The sequence below is a fragment of the Balaenoptera borealis genome (assembly GCF_965194805.1).
Source record: "Balaenoptera borealis genome assembly, chromosome: 5".
NCBI lineage: Eukaryota > Metazoa > Chordata > Mammalia > Artiodactyla > Balaenopteridae > Balaenoptera > Balaenoptera borealis.
In genome coordinates, this window is record NC_138862.1 from 8,984,459 (window position 1) to 8,998,753 (window position 14,295).

The following is a 14,295-nucleotide window of genomic DNA, read 5'->3' on the forward strand; positions in this document are numbered from 1 at the left end:
CTCCCCAGGCCCAGTGAAACAACCGGTCAGTGCCTCTGCCTCGTCCACCCTCCCTCCTCTCTCTGAGAGGAGATTCTCAAATTGCTGGGCCTCGCCAAGTGGGAGACAGTTCTGGGGACGCTGCAACCTCGCCCTCCCCATCAGCCGGAGGTGCCCTCCCAGGCCAGATGCCGACGGGCACCTGCCGAGCTGTGGGTCCAGCCTTCCCCCCAGCGAAGGCCACCTCTCTGCTCGCTGCCTCAGCCCTGCAGGGACCGGCAGAGCTCGGCTTCCCGCCAGCTGGAGCTGGACGCGCTCCCAGTAACACACACCGCTCAGGGTGGAGACTTTCTGTTTGTTTTAAAGTCCTACCAACTTGACGGAGACACAAGGCAGAATCCTGACTTCATGGGTCTTCAAAAGGCTAACTTTTGCCCACAACACATATTTCCAGTTCAAACTCCAGTGAGATGATGAAAATATAAACAAATAAAACAAGTACCTATAAGCTGGAGAGGCCGGCCACTCCTGGACTATTGAGGTCGATACTAATTCTTTCACTAAATCTCTTTCTAATTCATATTCTTAGTACAGCTTATTGCTTGCTACATTTTGGTTTAATAGTGTAGCTTTCAGGGGCCAGTTTCCACCATCAGAATCTTCCGGAACTCTGCAGCAGCAGGTGCCAAACTCACCTGGAATCCAGGAATATCAGCTTCAGGTCGAGGCTGGCCCTGAACATGAACATGTTGCTGTGCAGCTTAATCTCCGTGATGGCGCTGGGCGGCAGTGACTGGCCCACGGCCACCAGCCCCACGATCTGGTAGCATGAGTCGTACAGGGACATGTCCAGCATATACTGCCTGATCTTCAAGTAGCCGCTGCAGTGTATGACCTGGGGAAGCACAGGCAGGGTCAGCTGGCGGCGACCCGGAGGTCAGACTGGTACCCACTGCTCCTGGCTCTGGGCCTGCTTCTTTTCTGGAACAGGTTGGAATATTCCCCCAGCCCAGCCTCTACTGAGCCGTGCAGCCAACATGCTGACAGACATCTGATTCACTGCTCGGAAGAAATGAACTATGCTTCTTTCTTAGGAAACAATATTGTCATAAAATATAAGAGTTATCTTATGCAATTGACTATGCTCAAGTAACTCCACAAGTGAAGACTCTCTAATATAGAATGGATTTATGCATAATTAACTCATGGCCATTGCAATTAGAGGGCACAACAAAGGCATTTTGGGGAGCTAACCATTGTTCCATAATGTTCACTTCAGTAACTATAAAGCTCATCATCTCCCAATGAGATTGAATTTTGCAATTGCTAACTTGACATTTAAATAATTTGACAAGCTGTATCACTCCAGTAAATGAAGAGTTCTTTCAGGGCAATCAAAAAAGTCCTCATTTTTTTTTTTTCCCGGCTGTGAGGCATGCGGGATCTTAGTTCTCCGACCAGGGATCGAACCCGTGCCCCCTGCAGTGGGAGCGTGGAGTCCTAACCACTGGACCGCCAGGGAATTCCCTTAAAAAAAGTCCTCATTTTGAACATATGCTTATTTTATTGTATTTACTTTATTTATAATTCAAGATTTTATCCACTTGTAATAAACACAAATCCAGCGTGGCTATATAGAAACACTTCTAATTGTTATAGCCAAGAACCATATAGGAGAAAATGTATAGTGTTCCAAATATCAAACGGAAACATTTGTACAGCCCTAAGCTTCAATACTGAAGCATTTACACAAGTTACGGTCAGTAAGATCTTTGAAAGGATCATGACCATCATAACAGCAGTGATGAACAGCTAAAATCTTAAATCCTCTTTTCAGAAACTTTCCTCCAGGATTCCTGAAAACACTCACAGTCTTTAGGGCTGGAACAAATCTTAAAATCCTTGGAGTCTATTCTCCCATTTTACTGATGAGGAAACTGAGGACAAGGTAGGTGATGGGTTTTACTTAAGATCAGACAGTTGGATGGTTAGTAAGTGTCAGCAACATCTCAGGACCCAAGTCTCCAGAAGAATATCTACAGGGTGCAGGGTGGTGCCGGACGCTTCCACCTCTGAGGTTTAGGGTCTGGGACAGCACATAAGTATCTCCCAAACTACGAAACAGAGTGAGGTAATGGTCAAAGGGAAGAGCTGGCATTGAGGCTAGAAGGAGCGGGGCTGAGGAGAGGCTGAGGGGAGGCGGACCCTGGGATGGGGAGGAGGGGGGAGGGGCATTCCAGAAAGACAGGACAAAGGACAAAGGCACAGGACTGTCCCCTCTCTCTTCACCCCACCCCTGCCTCCTTTTACACAAATTCGCCCGCAAAAAGGCTCCCATCCGCCTCTAGCTCCAGAGTGGTGGGCTGATGACCCCTCTCCCGAGGCAGGAGAAAGTCTAGGCGCGGCTGCTCCAGTGGAGCTGCCCGGTGTGCACTATAGAACCGGAAGGTGCCAAGGTCAGATTCTACTCCTGGCCTCAGACAACGAAATCCAGCCTGCCTGGAACATCCCTGTAAGGTTCCAGCCCTCACACTCGCCGTGAGCAGCGTCCCTAGAAAGTTCTACGTTAGGCGGTGGCGCCTTCCTGTTGCAGACGTTCCTGAACGTGAAGCAAAGCACAAAGCACAGCGAAGACCCACCGCTGCCCCCTTCCCACCCGCAAGCCCTTGGCTCCCGGTACCTTGTATCCGCTGCAGGTCAGGCCGGCGTTTCTTTTCGCCAAGACACACTTCATTCGAAGAAAGAACGACCTCTCGATCTCATACTCTGAAAGCAGGCGTGAGGTTAGATTGGCAAACTGTCCCATGATGCTTCCCCTGACTTTATCCCAACACTCCCAATAAACCCTCTGGACCAGATCAGGCAGCCAGAGGCCCTGGCCCAGTCCACCCAGAACCCCACTCAGAGAGGCGGTGGCCAGGACCCGGGTGGGGTGGGGCGGCTGGCCCGGTCCCGGCGAGCTTCCACGTGCTCCAGAAAGGGGGAGCCCGAAACATGGCCACAGCAAGACCTTGCTAGACGCCAACCTGGGGCCAAGGTGAGGATCTATGAGCAGCGACCCAGCCCAGCTCGACCTGCCGTGGTCCCCTGACGGTGGCCACAGAGAGGCCCGGTGCCAGGAGCACCGCCTTGGCCAGCCCTGGGCGCGTGCCGAGCCTGCCGGGAAGCCCAGAAGCATCTGACTGACGTCCCCCCTCTGACGACTGAGAGTCAGAAGTGCCGGCCTCTCCCTGGCAGAGGGAGCCGGCCCCAGGGCCCCTGTGGCCAGTGCGCCCACGGCCATGGGCACCGAGACTGCCCTGCATCGTGGGATGGGGCACAGGACCCAGCAGACCCACTGGGCCAGATCAAAGCTTTCACCCTCAGTTACAGCCCTGGATGGACGCCCACCCCCCACCCCCGGCCCCTTTCTCTGGCCCAAAGCCCTTCCTTCATTCCCGTCGCAGGCCTCACACACGAATCTCCGACCTCACTACTGTAAACGCATACGTCCCCCAAGGAAACACCCTCTGCTTTAGTGAGCGGACACCAGCTCTCTGGGCACGGATGGCAGACTGTCCTCGCCCCAGGGTGAGAGCGAGGTCATTCCACTCTAAATAAACAGCTCTTTGGTGGTGGTTAATAAATTAATTTTTAAAGAAAGGTTACCACTAGGAATGGAAGCAAGGCCTTCCGCCCCTCCCTGAGGGCACTGCCCAGTGGAGCTGAGGGCATCACCTCAGAGGCCCCCTCCCCTAGTTGGAGGGGCTGCCATATCTACCCACAGTTTCTCTGCACAGCTGGGGTCTGGAGGCAGAAGGCTTCCCTCTAACATGGCGGCCTGTCTACCCCATTTCCAGAAGAGCACGCTCAGGTATAAAAACCATCACCCAGTAATTAACTACCCAGTTCTGGGGAGAGCCCACTTCTCACACAATTACCATAAAACAAGGAGGCCAGTTCAGACACAGAAAACCAACCCTGCAGATGAGGTGAAAACCAGGTGCTTGTGAACCTCAGAGCCTGAACACTCGGTTGGCTGTGGAAATCAGTCAGTGGGAGACCCCACGTCTCCCAGACCTTCTCCTCCTGGACTGTTGGCCCACCTTAGACGTGAACCCCGCAGGAAATTGGACGGGTCTCCCGATACTCCCATTTGCTGTCATTTTCTAAACACTTTTTTAAAGGCTATGACATGGAAGGGTACAATGAAACCGGAGCTAATGGCAGAAAGCCCACTCCTGTGCAATTAACACACTGTAACTTTTTAAAACAATAACAACACATTCAATATCTTGTAAAAGCCTATAGTGGAAAAGAATCCGACAAAGAATATATATAAAACTGAATCACTCTGCTGTACACCTGAAACTGATAGAACATTGTGAATCAACTATACTTCAATTAAACACACACACACACACACACACACACACACACACACACAATGTTCTGAGGAATTCTCTAATTTTCCAGCTGTCTTTGTCCGACTTTAAACAACCCCACAGTGAAAGCATTAGATTCGGGAGCAATGTGCTCTCCTAGCCCTTATTTTGTTGGAAATTATTTCTTCAGAGTCGTATTCCTGTTCATTTATGCAGCCGGACCATTTCCAAGGACTTAAGCACCACAAGCCATAGCTACAACTAAGCCCCCATCTCATTTCAGAAACCAAGATACCAGTCTCCCTCCTTGGTAGACACATGGTGACTATTTCTGGGGCTAGAACATGGGGGCCACAGAGCTGGATCTGCAAGGGGTTTTACAACTGAGTGTGCTATTCTGGGTTCTCTCCTCCTAGCCTCAGAATGACCCATCCCAGGAGGAAGCAATAAGAATGGAACCCATTTTTTTTTCTGTGGCTGGCTACCCCATTCTCATCACTTTTGACACTTCTTCTTTGGCATTTTGTCTCACTAGGGGATTTTGGCCGAGTTGGGATACCATAGTCCAAAGCAGACAAGAGACCCATTGGTCAGCATACTGGTTGGTCTCATTGGGCCATGAGAGGGAGTTACAAGGGCAGGGCCCCTGGAACAAGTTCTTCTGTGTCTTCCTAGCACACATGGCAATTGTAAGTTAAGGAGTCATTTGTGTGAAGACATGTTCCACACCCTCACTGAACAGCCACGCCACAACTGTTCTAACAGGGTGCTTAAAACAGCGGGGACCAGGTTAATACGTGCTAGATGTTGGGACTGTCCAGAGAAAACTCTTGTCGCCAAATGGAGACAGGTCAGCAAGACGGACCTGCCTCATCCGTCTAGACCAAGGCTTCTTCACTGACTCGTGCTGTGGCACAAAACCTGCAGATCCCCACTCAGAATAACGTTTCTGAGAGCATAAAATATATGAGATTACAAAGGGGATCAGCTGTATTGAAAAACACCGAAATATTCAAACAAGTGGTGCTGTGGTTATAAATGTGCTACTTTATTAACACATTAAATAACAAGATCCTGTAGCAGACTCACAGCTCCTGAAATTTCAAAGTAGTGGTGAGCATAACCAATATGTTTAAATACCTGAAACAACCATAAGGTGAAATGAAAATATCTGTGAATTTTGTTGTAGGCAAAGCCACAGGTACTTGTGATAGTAAGGTGGCTTACTGTCTACAATCTACGAGCAAAGGAAATGCTAGATTTCACCTAGAGGGAATAAAGATGTAATTTTCCCCATGCAATTTCATGGCCCCCCTGAGTTTTATCCTCGGACGCTCTGGTTAAGAAGCCCAGGTCTAGACCTGTGTCGCTGGCATTCTAAACCAAGAGCACCTTGGGGTGGAAGCCTTGGACCACTTTTCTCTGTCTCCTACCGTGCCCCTCTCACAGTCCCTGGCACGTGAAAGGGGATCAGTAGTTGCTTTAAAGGACAGAAGCATAAAAACAAATCCCCACTTGGTGGACCCCGCGTGTTTGCTGGAGAGGCCTGGCTGGGCATCATGGGAAACTAAGCCCTAGGGTCACAGCAAAGAGCATTGTGCAGCGTTCATTCTGGTTTCTTTTCGTCTGGAGGAAATACCTTGGAGCAGGTGATGGTGAAGAGGCTGGTGGGCTGCCAGGACAGCAGTCATCTCATCGTGATCGGAAGGATGGATGTACTCGTAAATGCTGTTGCCCGTGAGCTCCACCTGCCGCGGAAAGGAAGGGAGGGGTCAGGAATCTTCTCTAGGACTTCGGGGAGGTGGAGAGGTGAAGGTGTCAGGTGTATTATAGGTACGCACCTGCCAGGGAGAGACAGGACCTTGATCTCTGCACACAACCCACACCTTACCCTCACACAGAAATGTTTGCCTTTTCTCAGTCAGCGCCCAACTGTCTCCCAACAAGGCCAGGGGGGTCCCGAGCAGGAGTGAAGGCTGGAAAAGGTGCACTATGGAGCGGGGGACCCTCCTGGCCTGGGGAGCATCCTTCACAAGGGAGGCGGCTTAAATCAGACCGGAGCCAGCCCCATCCTTCACCTGCTGCCTGTGGGGACTGGTGGCCAGGAGACCAGTGGCCACGTCCAGAGCAGGGTCCCTGCGACAGCTCGTGCGCACGGAGGCTGAGCAGGGGAGCCTCGGGGGCACCCTGTGCTCGAGGAAGACTCGCCCCCAGCAAGGTCCTTTCCTTCGGCCCCTGCCGGGCCTTTCACGTGGGCAGAAACCTGTCTGTGGCCTTCCTGGTCCAGGGTGACTGTGCTAGCCCCACGGCTCCCGCCCTTGGGTGCGGCTGGGTGGCTGAGTGACCTCTGGGAGGCTGCGGGCCACTCCAGAGAGCCACATGACCTTGGGGCTGCTCCGCCGACATTCGGACACCACCTACTACTTCCAGACACACCCCACAGAGGACAGCACGCAGGCCTAGAGGCCATGTCCCTGTTGGACTGGACCCTGCTTTGCGGTCACGAGCGTTTCCAGGAAAGCACCATAGTTACGATCTTTCCACAGAGGTCCCCGGAGACTCAGGTCCTAACCTTGAGAATTTTTGATTGTTCTCCCAAACACAAGTGTCATGATAGGGGATGACAGAGATTCTCAGGACCTGGGCCCCTCACCCATCGGAAGATGGGCAGTGGCATAGAATGTTCCAGAAACTACCACCAACGGTGCAGCCTTCTGAGCAGTGGGGGGGGTGGGGGGGTGGATCCTCTTTCAGAGATCAGCAGTGCAGACAAGGACGGTGAGTCAGCGCACCTAGAGTACTGGGGGTGGGGGGCCAGTGATGGTACTCCTACTACAGCCAGTGGGAGCCCCGCAGCCCAGTTCAGGAAGATGCCGAGAGCCTGAGGAACTGCCTTGGCGTGGCCCAGAGCCTTGGGTGGGTCTGGGGACTTTCTCAGCCCCGCCCCCAGGGGACAGGGCGAGATCAGAGAGCAAAGCCAGGCTTGTCCCAATCACCCCCTCGTTATTTTTAAGTGTGTCTTGTCTCCTGTTTTTTTGGCTGCTCTCAATCGGAGCAGAGACTCAATCCTCGGTAAAAGGGCAGCCCTGACGGCGCCACCTCACACAGCAGGGCAGCCCCAGCCTGGCCGTTTAATGGAGAGGTTGTCCCAGGAGCCACCGTTCCAAATCAGCGTCAAGGCCATAATCTCTTTACTCGGGACCAGGGGGCCGCAGAGAGGTGAAGTCAGTCCCACTCCACCCAGCCACTTCTCCCAATGTGTTAAGATGTGTGAGTTGCCTTTTAATTCAGAACAAGTTATGTTTCTGGCCTGCTAAGTAATCTTGTCCCTAAAACAGGTTTCACAGTTCTATTTTCTGCATTATTCATGGAATGTTTTTCCCAATATTATACAGAGCAACGGAGAGAATCCTCTTACAGAAATGTTCCCTCTCCACCTCCCCAGCCTGGCACTTTGCTAATGACCCAAATGGATATTTGTCTATGTAAAAAGTTACTACAGGATTTCATTAAAAATAAAAGAATAAAAACGAAATATCCTTCTTTTAAGTCAGTCCTGTTAATCCTTAAAAAGTTTAAATAAATTAGCAACACTCAAGTCAGCCATTTGGGACGGGACAATCTCCTTTTTCCTGAGGGCAGCCCTAGAGATGTTGTCCGGTGGACAGTGATAGAGGCTAATAAATAAGGGAGCTATTGTTTAAATTGATGCACAATTTCAATGGTTTATTTTAAAAACGAAAAAATAAAAAATAGAATTTTTGTGTGTGTTGGCCTATCATTTCTCCCTTACCCAGGTTTTTAGAGAAAAATGACAATTCTGGTTTGCTCCAAGTTCTCTTTGAGAAAAAAGTAACTGATGTCTTTTTAGAGAAACATCTTCGTACGTTTGCAAAAAGACTTGCATCTGGGCTCATAGGGATTCGATTTGCGTTTTAATCCCAAAGTAGCTTCATCTGTTTCCAAAGATCCCATTCTCATCACATGCCTTTGGAGAGTGAGAAGAGTGAAGGTCCATGAATTAAAAGGCTTGATTTTCTGAATACTTGGGTTAGTGATAAACCTCTAAGGCTGTCTAGCAAGTAAAGTAGGCTTCAAATAACGGAAATGTTTTAAAGACAAATTTTGGAATGATAAAACAGTGCTGACCTTGACTTAAAATTACGGTTGACATGGTGTTTCCTGTATTGACATATCTATTCGTGCTTTTGAATGCTGAAAGAAATGTGACTACCTCACCAAAAAAAAAAAAAAAAAAAATTATGGTTGTTGCTATAAAACTCCCCAGCTCTCATACAACAACCTTATTAAAACAGACCTTCAATGTGATATTTTAGTATTTGTAAAACCCAGCTAACTACAAAATGAATTGCTTTCCTACTAAGAGCTTTTTTATGTTTTGCTGAATAGCTTTTCTTCCTGCCAAGAAAACTACATATGATAAATACAGCACTAAATGGATATATTCTGGGTCAGAAGGGGAAACTCACCCAGTACTCTGGAAACACACATTGCTCTACTTTGGGTGTTTTGCTGACTATGGTAAATTAAGCATTTAAAGAAAAGATGGTTTGGGTTTCAGGGTTCAAGTTATGTCAACAAACATTAAACGCTGTTCTTTCTCTTTATTTCAAAAGTGAAAGGATTAGGTCTTATGGCCCCAAACACCACCATGGTTATTTTTACAGTTGTGCTTCCGGCCACACTCTCAAATATTACATTTTCCTTTATGTATCTCGTGAACAGCTACTTCATACATATCTATATTATGTGAGAATGTATACTAGTTACCTAGATGTTATATACCATATGCAACTTCAGTAAGGACATTTGAACCACAAGGATAGTTTAAAATGTTTGAAGAAATACATAGCAGGTATGCAGGGCTTTTTTCCTTCTTCAAATATAAGTTAATTACATTAACCAAAAAACCATGAAACTAAATCATTTAATAAACTTGGTGGATAAAAAGTGCTTCCCCAACTCTACGTCTTCCAAGTAGATGTGTGTCTATATGGATTATTTTGTATTATGAATGTGCGCATACACCAAATAGAATTTTCTAGCAGAAGGCTGACTCTTTTCCCAACTTGCACTATGGGCTGAGGAGACAATTAGCATTTTGTGGTTCTCCCTGTCATGTTTTGGTACCAAAGTCTGACAGCCAGGATTGCTGCATTTACTAATTTAAAGGCAAAAATAAATTAATAAACTCTGCCATATGAAGTAGACTTCTTATTCCAATACATGCTTTTAAAAAAGTTCAATAAAAGGCTCTGAATTGGGATGGGCTTATAACACATAAAGAATCATTTTTATATTCTCAAATAGTTCAGAAAGTTATTTAGATAGTGCAGATTAAAAAAAAAAACACCAGTTTGCTATGAATTATCACACAATTATGGCAAACCTAGGAGCTTATGCTCCCTAGGAGCTGCTAACATAGAGTTTAACCCCGAATTAATATGAAAGATGTCATTACTTAGAGATATTGTTATAGAGAATAATTGAAAGTTCTTGGAACACAGAAGGGCATTACGTAAATATAAGCTATTACTGCCCTTATTCATCAGAAAACCTGTTTAAAAGGTTACTCTGACTAGTGGGTAAAATTTTATTAACACTGTTATCCCTGGTGATTAAAAAAAATCTTGAAGCCTATTTTAATTAAAGTTTTCATGTTTGATGTGTTTGTCTGACTTATACTACTACTAGTAAAAATAATCTAAAAGGTGCAAAAAAAATTTTTAAACAGAAGTTGGGTATTTGACATTCTTTTCAATACCTTATTTTACTATTTAAGAAGACAGAAAAAAATACACATTGTGATTCTGCCTAGATTTCCTTCTGCAGAGTTAATTGGGAATAGGAGGCAGATTTGAGGGAAAAGTTTGTTGTTGCTTATTTAAACAGTTCACCATGAAACACTCCCCAGACATCAGCGTGAAAGTGTTTTTGTAGCTGGAGACTGATACTGAGATAGTCTCGCCAGGAGATCAGAAAAAAATTAGTCGTCCTACACGGACAGTCAGTTTGACTTATTTTAAATTGACTCTTCTGGCAACATACAGACAAAAGGCATCTTCACAATTTTTTGGGAAAATTCAAAATTATGATATACAAAGTTTTATGTCTGCATTAGCACCAAAAGGAAATATAATTTAAATTCCAATTCTGCTTAGATTTCCTTTCTTGGTCATTTGTAGAGACGTGGATGGATCTAGAGACTGTCACACAGAGTGAAGTAAGTCAGAAAGAGAAAAACAAATATCGTATATTAACGCATATATGTGGAACCTAGAAAAATGGTACAGATGAACCGGTTTGCAGGGCAGAAAGTGAGACACAGATGCAGAGAACAAACCTATGGACACCGAGGGGGAAAGCGGCAGGGGGTGGGGGTGGTGGTGGGATGAATTGGGAGATTGGCATTGACATGTATACACTAATATGTATAAAATAGGTAACTAATAAGAACCTGCTGTATAAAAAAATTAATTAAATAAAATTCAAAAATTCAAAGAAAAAAAATTTCCTTTCGTGGCGTTTATCATGAACAGGAGGTATATTTGTTACCTATCCAATGTTTTGGTCATTCTTAATTACTGTGTTCAAAAACAATCATTTTTATTTCCCACGTGAAAAGAGAAAAATGACAGAGAGCGAAAGAGAGATGTAGAATGCCAGACTGAGCAGCCTGACAGAATGAACTGGAAGGTCCTGGTATGTGCACAGTGCCTTATGATGTGCCAGAACATTCCCCATGACTAATTATCCCTAACATGTTCCCACCAAAGGATGCTATCTGAAGCAACTTTCGTGCTATTTGAAGTACAGTTCTAATGAAACTTATAATGCCTGGCTTTTGTGTAGCTCCCTATAGTTTATAAATCACATGGGCCCTTGGTATGTTTCTCACCATGATCCTGAAAGAGTGGTAGAGCGGGCATTATTTTCTTATTTAAGTTATGGTTCAGAGAGGTCAATTGCCTGCCCTTATCAGACAATGAAAACCATACAACTAAATGCATTTCCCTTCTTGCTTTGACTGCTAGGGAGCTCAGATCTAAATTTGATATTCAGTAAAGGTGACTCTATCGATTTTAAAGTATGTTGGACCAGTCATTTTTAAAGTATGTGAAATGTTTTGTCTTGTTTGTGACATTATTATAAGACTTATCAAAGGTTTTATAAGTTACAATTTTAAAAGTTAAGGAATCTGATCAAGGGCACTCAGCCACAGATCAAGTCAGGAGTAGAAACCAGGCTGGGTCTAACTAAAGGGCCTTAAATAATTCTAAATATTCAGAGAATAATGAGGTGGAAATTCAGAGAATAATAACTTTGGAAAATATAAAAAGAGAAAATTTCATATTTCCAATAGTATTTCCCATTCTACAAGTACACTAATCCCATGAGTCACATAGGTGAAAGAGACAAGCTTTAATAAATCTCATCTGGGAGACCTGGTATCATAAAAGAAGAGAAGAGGAAGAGAACAGAAAACGCCAAACAATTTTAATATGGGATTCGCTTTAGAAGACTTTTCAGAAGAAAACACACAGGCGCAGAAACCCACTTGGACATGGATAAGGATATACATCCATTGGAAAAGAAGGTTGTAAACAAATGGAAAGTTTAAAAAACATCTTGGCAGAAAAAGAAGAGGAATACACCAGATGCAGGTTTCCAAACTGGTAATTTTGTTTTTCAATGAGAAAGCCCAAGCCACTTTAATTGGCATGTTTTATTTTGGCTTAACTACAGGAGGAGGCTGGTGCAGTACAGATTATTCATGTGCCTCCTGGGAGCCCATTTCCTGGATCTAATTAATTCTAGTGTGTCTTCAGTTGTAATGAAAAAAAGCACTCTGATAATTCACAATGTAAAGAAACATTTAGCCCCTATATGTATAAAACAATGTGACTCTTAGAATCATGATCCATGCTTGTTAAATCAGAAATGTGAATGGCAACAATCAGTAGACTCTCCCACCATCCAGACTGGCCACAGCCCAGACAAGCAGCCAAATCCTCTACCAAACCCTTGGCTTGACGGGATAGAGAAAACAGTGCACCTCTCTCCTCTAGGGAATGAACCCCTTTTTAGACGACAGTTCCAGAAAAATCGGTAATATTTAAATGTTCTAAAGAAACCAGGACCTTGCTGTGCAAAACAGTAGTAAACTGAGTTTTATGAGTTTCTATCACAAGCATATAAAATGCTTTACTGAAATGACCACTGAACTGGAAAAACTCAGGAAAAATTACCCTGAATTCCATGTGAACACTCATAAATCTACCCCCCCTTTTCTCTCTCCCCAAAGCACATTCTGCATAAAATCCATGTTCTACATCAGCTTGCCTCTCTTTCATAGCAACTCACAATACCACGTGCAGACCATCAAGCGTGGACTGAAAAATCTCCCTTTGTGAAGCTCTTGTTAGCGGCAGAGAACTTTACTGTATAAGCAGAGCCCAGGCTATTGGACAAGGCTGACTGTTGCAAAGACATTATGAGGCATTAGCCCCAAAGGAAAAAGAAAGTAGAAAAGTGAAACATAACACGGAGAAGAAAAGCCCCGCGGGCCGGCCGAAAAAGACGATTTTGTAATTTTGGATTACGTTCAGGCACGAAAGTAGACACTAGAACAGACTCATTTTCAAGTTGGGTAAGGCTGTCAAGATCCGCCAACGCTTAACTTATTATCTTGGTTGTACATAAAATTAGACAATACCCACCTGGGACAAGCCTAAATGTACAGAAGCTGTTTCCGAAATATACATGATTTTGCCGTCAGATGCTACCACAAAAACAAATCCATCCAAAGTCTGTAAAATAAAAAGCATCAGGGTAAGAGATAATAGACATTAGAGTTAAATCTGATCATTGTAATGGCACTGGGATGGAGAAATGTATAAAGTATTATAACAACGTATATTGTTAAATGCAGAAACGGCGCCCCGGGGCCATGAGAAGGACTATAGGTTTAGTTCCCCAGCCAGGCTCTCAAATGCTTTTAAAGGACTTTAAAAACAGTCTTACATCTACATCACAAAAATCATGCAAAACATTTGAGAATTCCTATCATGCTCAGTTTAAACGTAGTAGCTTTATTGTTGGGGTTATTTTAGCACTTAGCACAAATCCGGAGTTCTATGGTACTTAGAGGAAAAGCTACCACTGTATAGACCATTTCATGTCATAATTGGCAGCCGTTTATACCACTAGAACATATGCTTTATTTGCCACAGTTTTCTAGTTATCCCTAAGTACCATTTGAATAATAAATTCCGAACACTACCACTCCCCAGAAAATAAAATACCTGGTTATTTTTAACAGACTATGTCTACAAAATTAATTATTTAGAATCTTCAAGAGATCAGACAACCTTTGCAAAATTCAAGGAGAAAAAGTATCAATTTCTGAAAAATTAAAGCTACCTAAATGATATTCTGATTTTGCCTAACTTGGCTAGCCCTCAAAAAAATAAAGTAAAATTATAAGAGGTAGTTAAGTCAAATAAAGGGTAATGATTATATTTATGCGTGGCAAGGATAAAAAGACTAAATTATTTTTGAAAAAGGAAACTGCATTTTATTTACTCATTCATATTTTAGATCCAGAACCAAAGAAAAGCAATAAAGTTGGTGAAAGGCCCATACAACCCACAACATTGTCCCCATAAAAAATATTCCAAATTAATTTCTGGCCACAAATTCTACTTTTACAGCATGTAATTGAAACCAGATTACCTTTGGTTTTTCTAAATCCGCCCCCTCTTTGGAGGGGGGCCTAAAAAGAATGTAGAAGTGAAACCTGAAAGATATCCTTACATTCTGCTGTCTCAAATACAGTTTTGCTGCAAAAACTTCTTTGCCAACTAAACTATCATTAGCTTTCCCTGTGCTGAGGTTGAAATCAACATCTTGATTATAAGCCCGACTTTCA

At 44.6% G+C, this 14,295-nt stretch overlaps 1 protein-coding gene across 2 annotated transcripts in view; it reads right to left on the bottom strand.

The window, feature by feature from the left end:
• Positions 1-14,295, bottom strand: part of SIM2 (SIM bHLH transcription factor 2) — a 46,368-nt gene that overhangs the window by 21,537 nt on the left and 10,536 nt on the right. For both annotated transcript variants that reach the window (XM_082394588.1, XM_082394587.1), the window contains exons 3-6: positions 13,085-13,174; positions 5,983-6,091; positions 2,660-2,745; positions 675-874 (exon numbers count right to left, since the gene is read on the bottom strand). In XM_082394588.1, the coding sequence (XP_082250714.1) occupies positions 675-874; positions 2,660-2,745; positions 5,983-6,091; positions 13,085-13,174 (485 nt within the window). The remainder of the gene's footprint in view (positions 1-674; positions 875-2,659; positions 2,746-5,982; positions 6,092-13,084; positions 13,175-14,295) is intronic.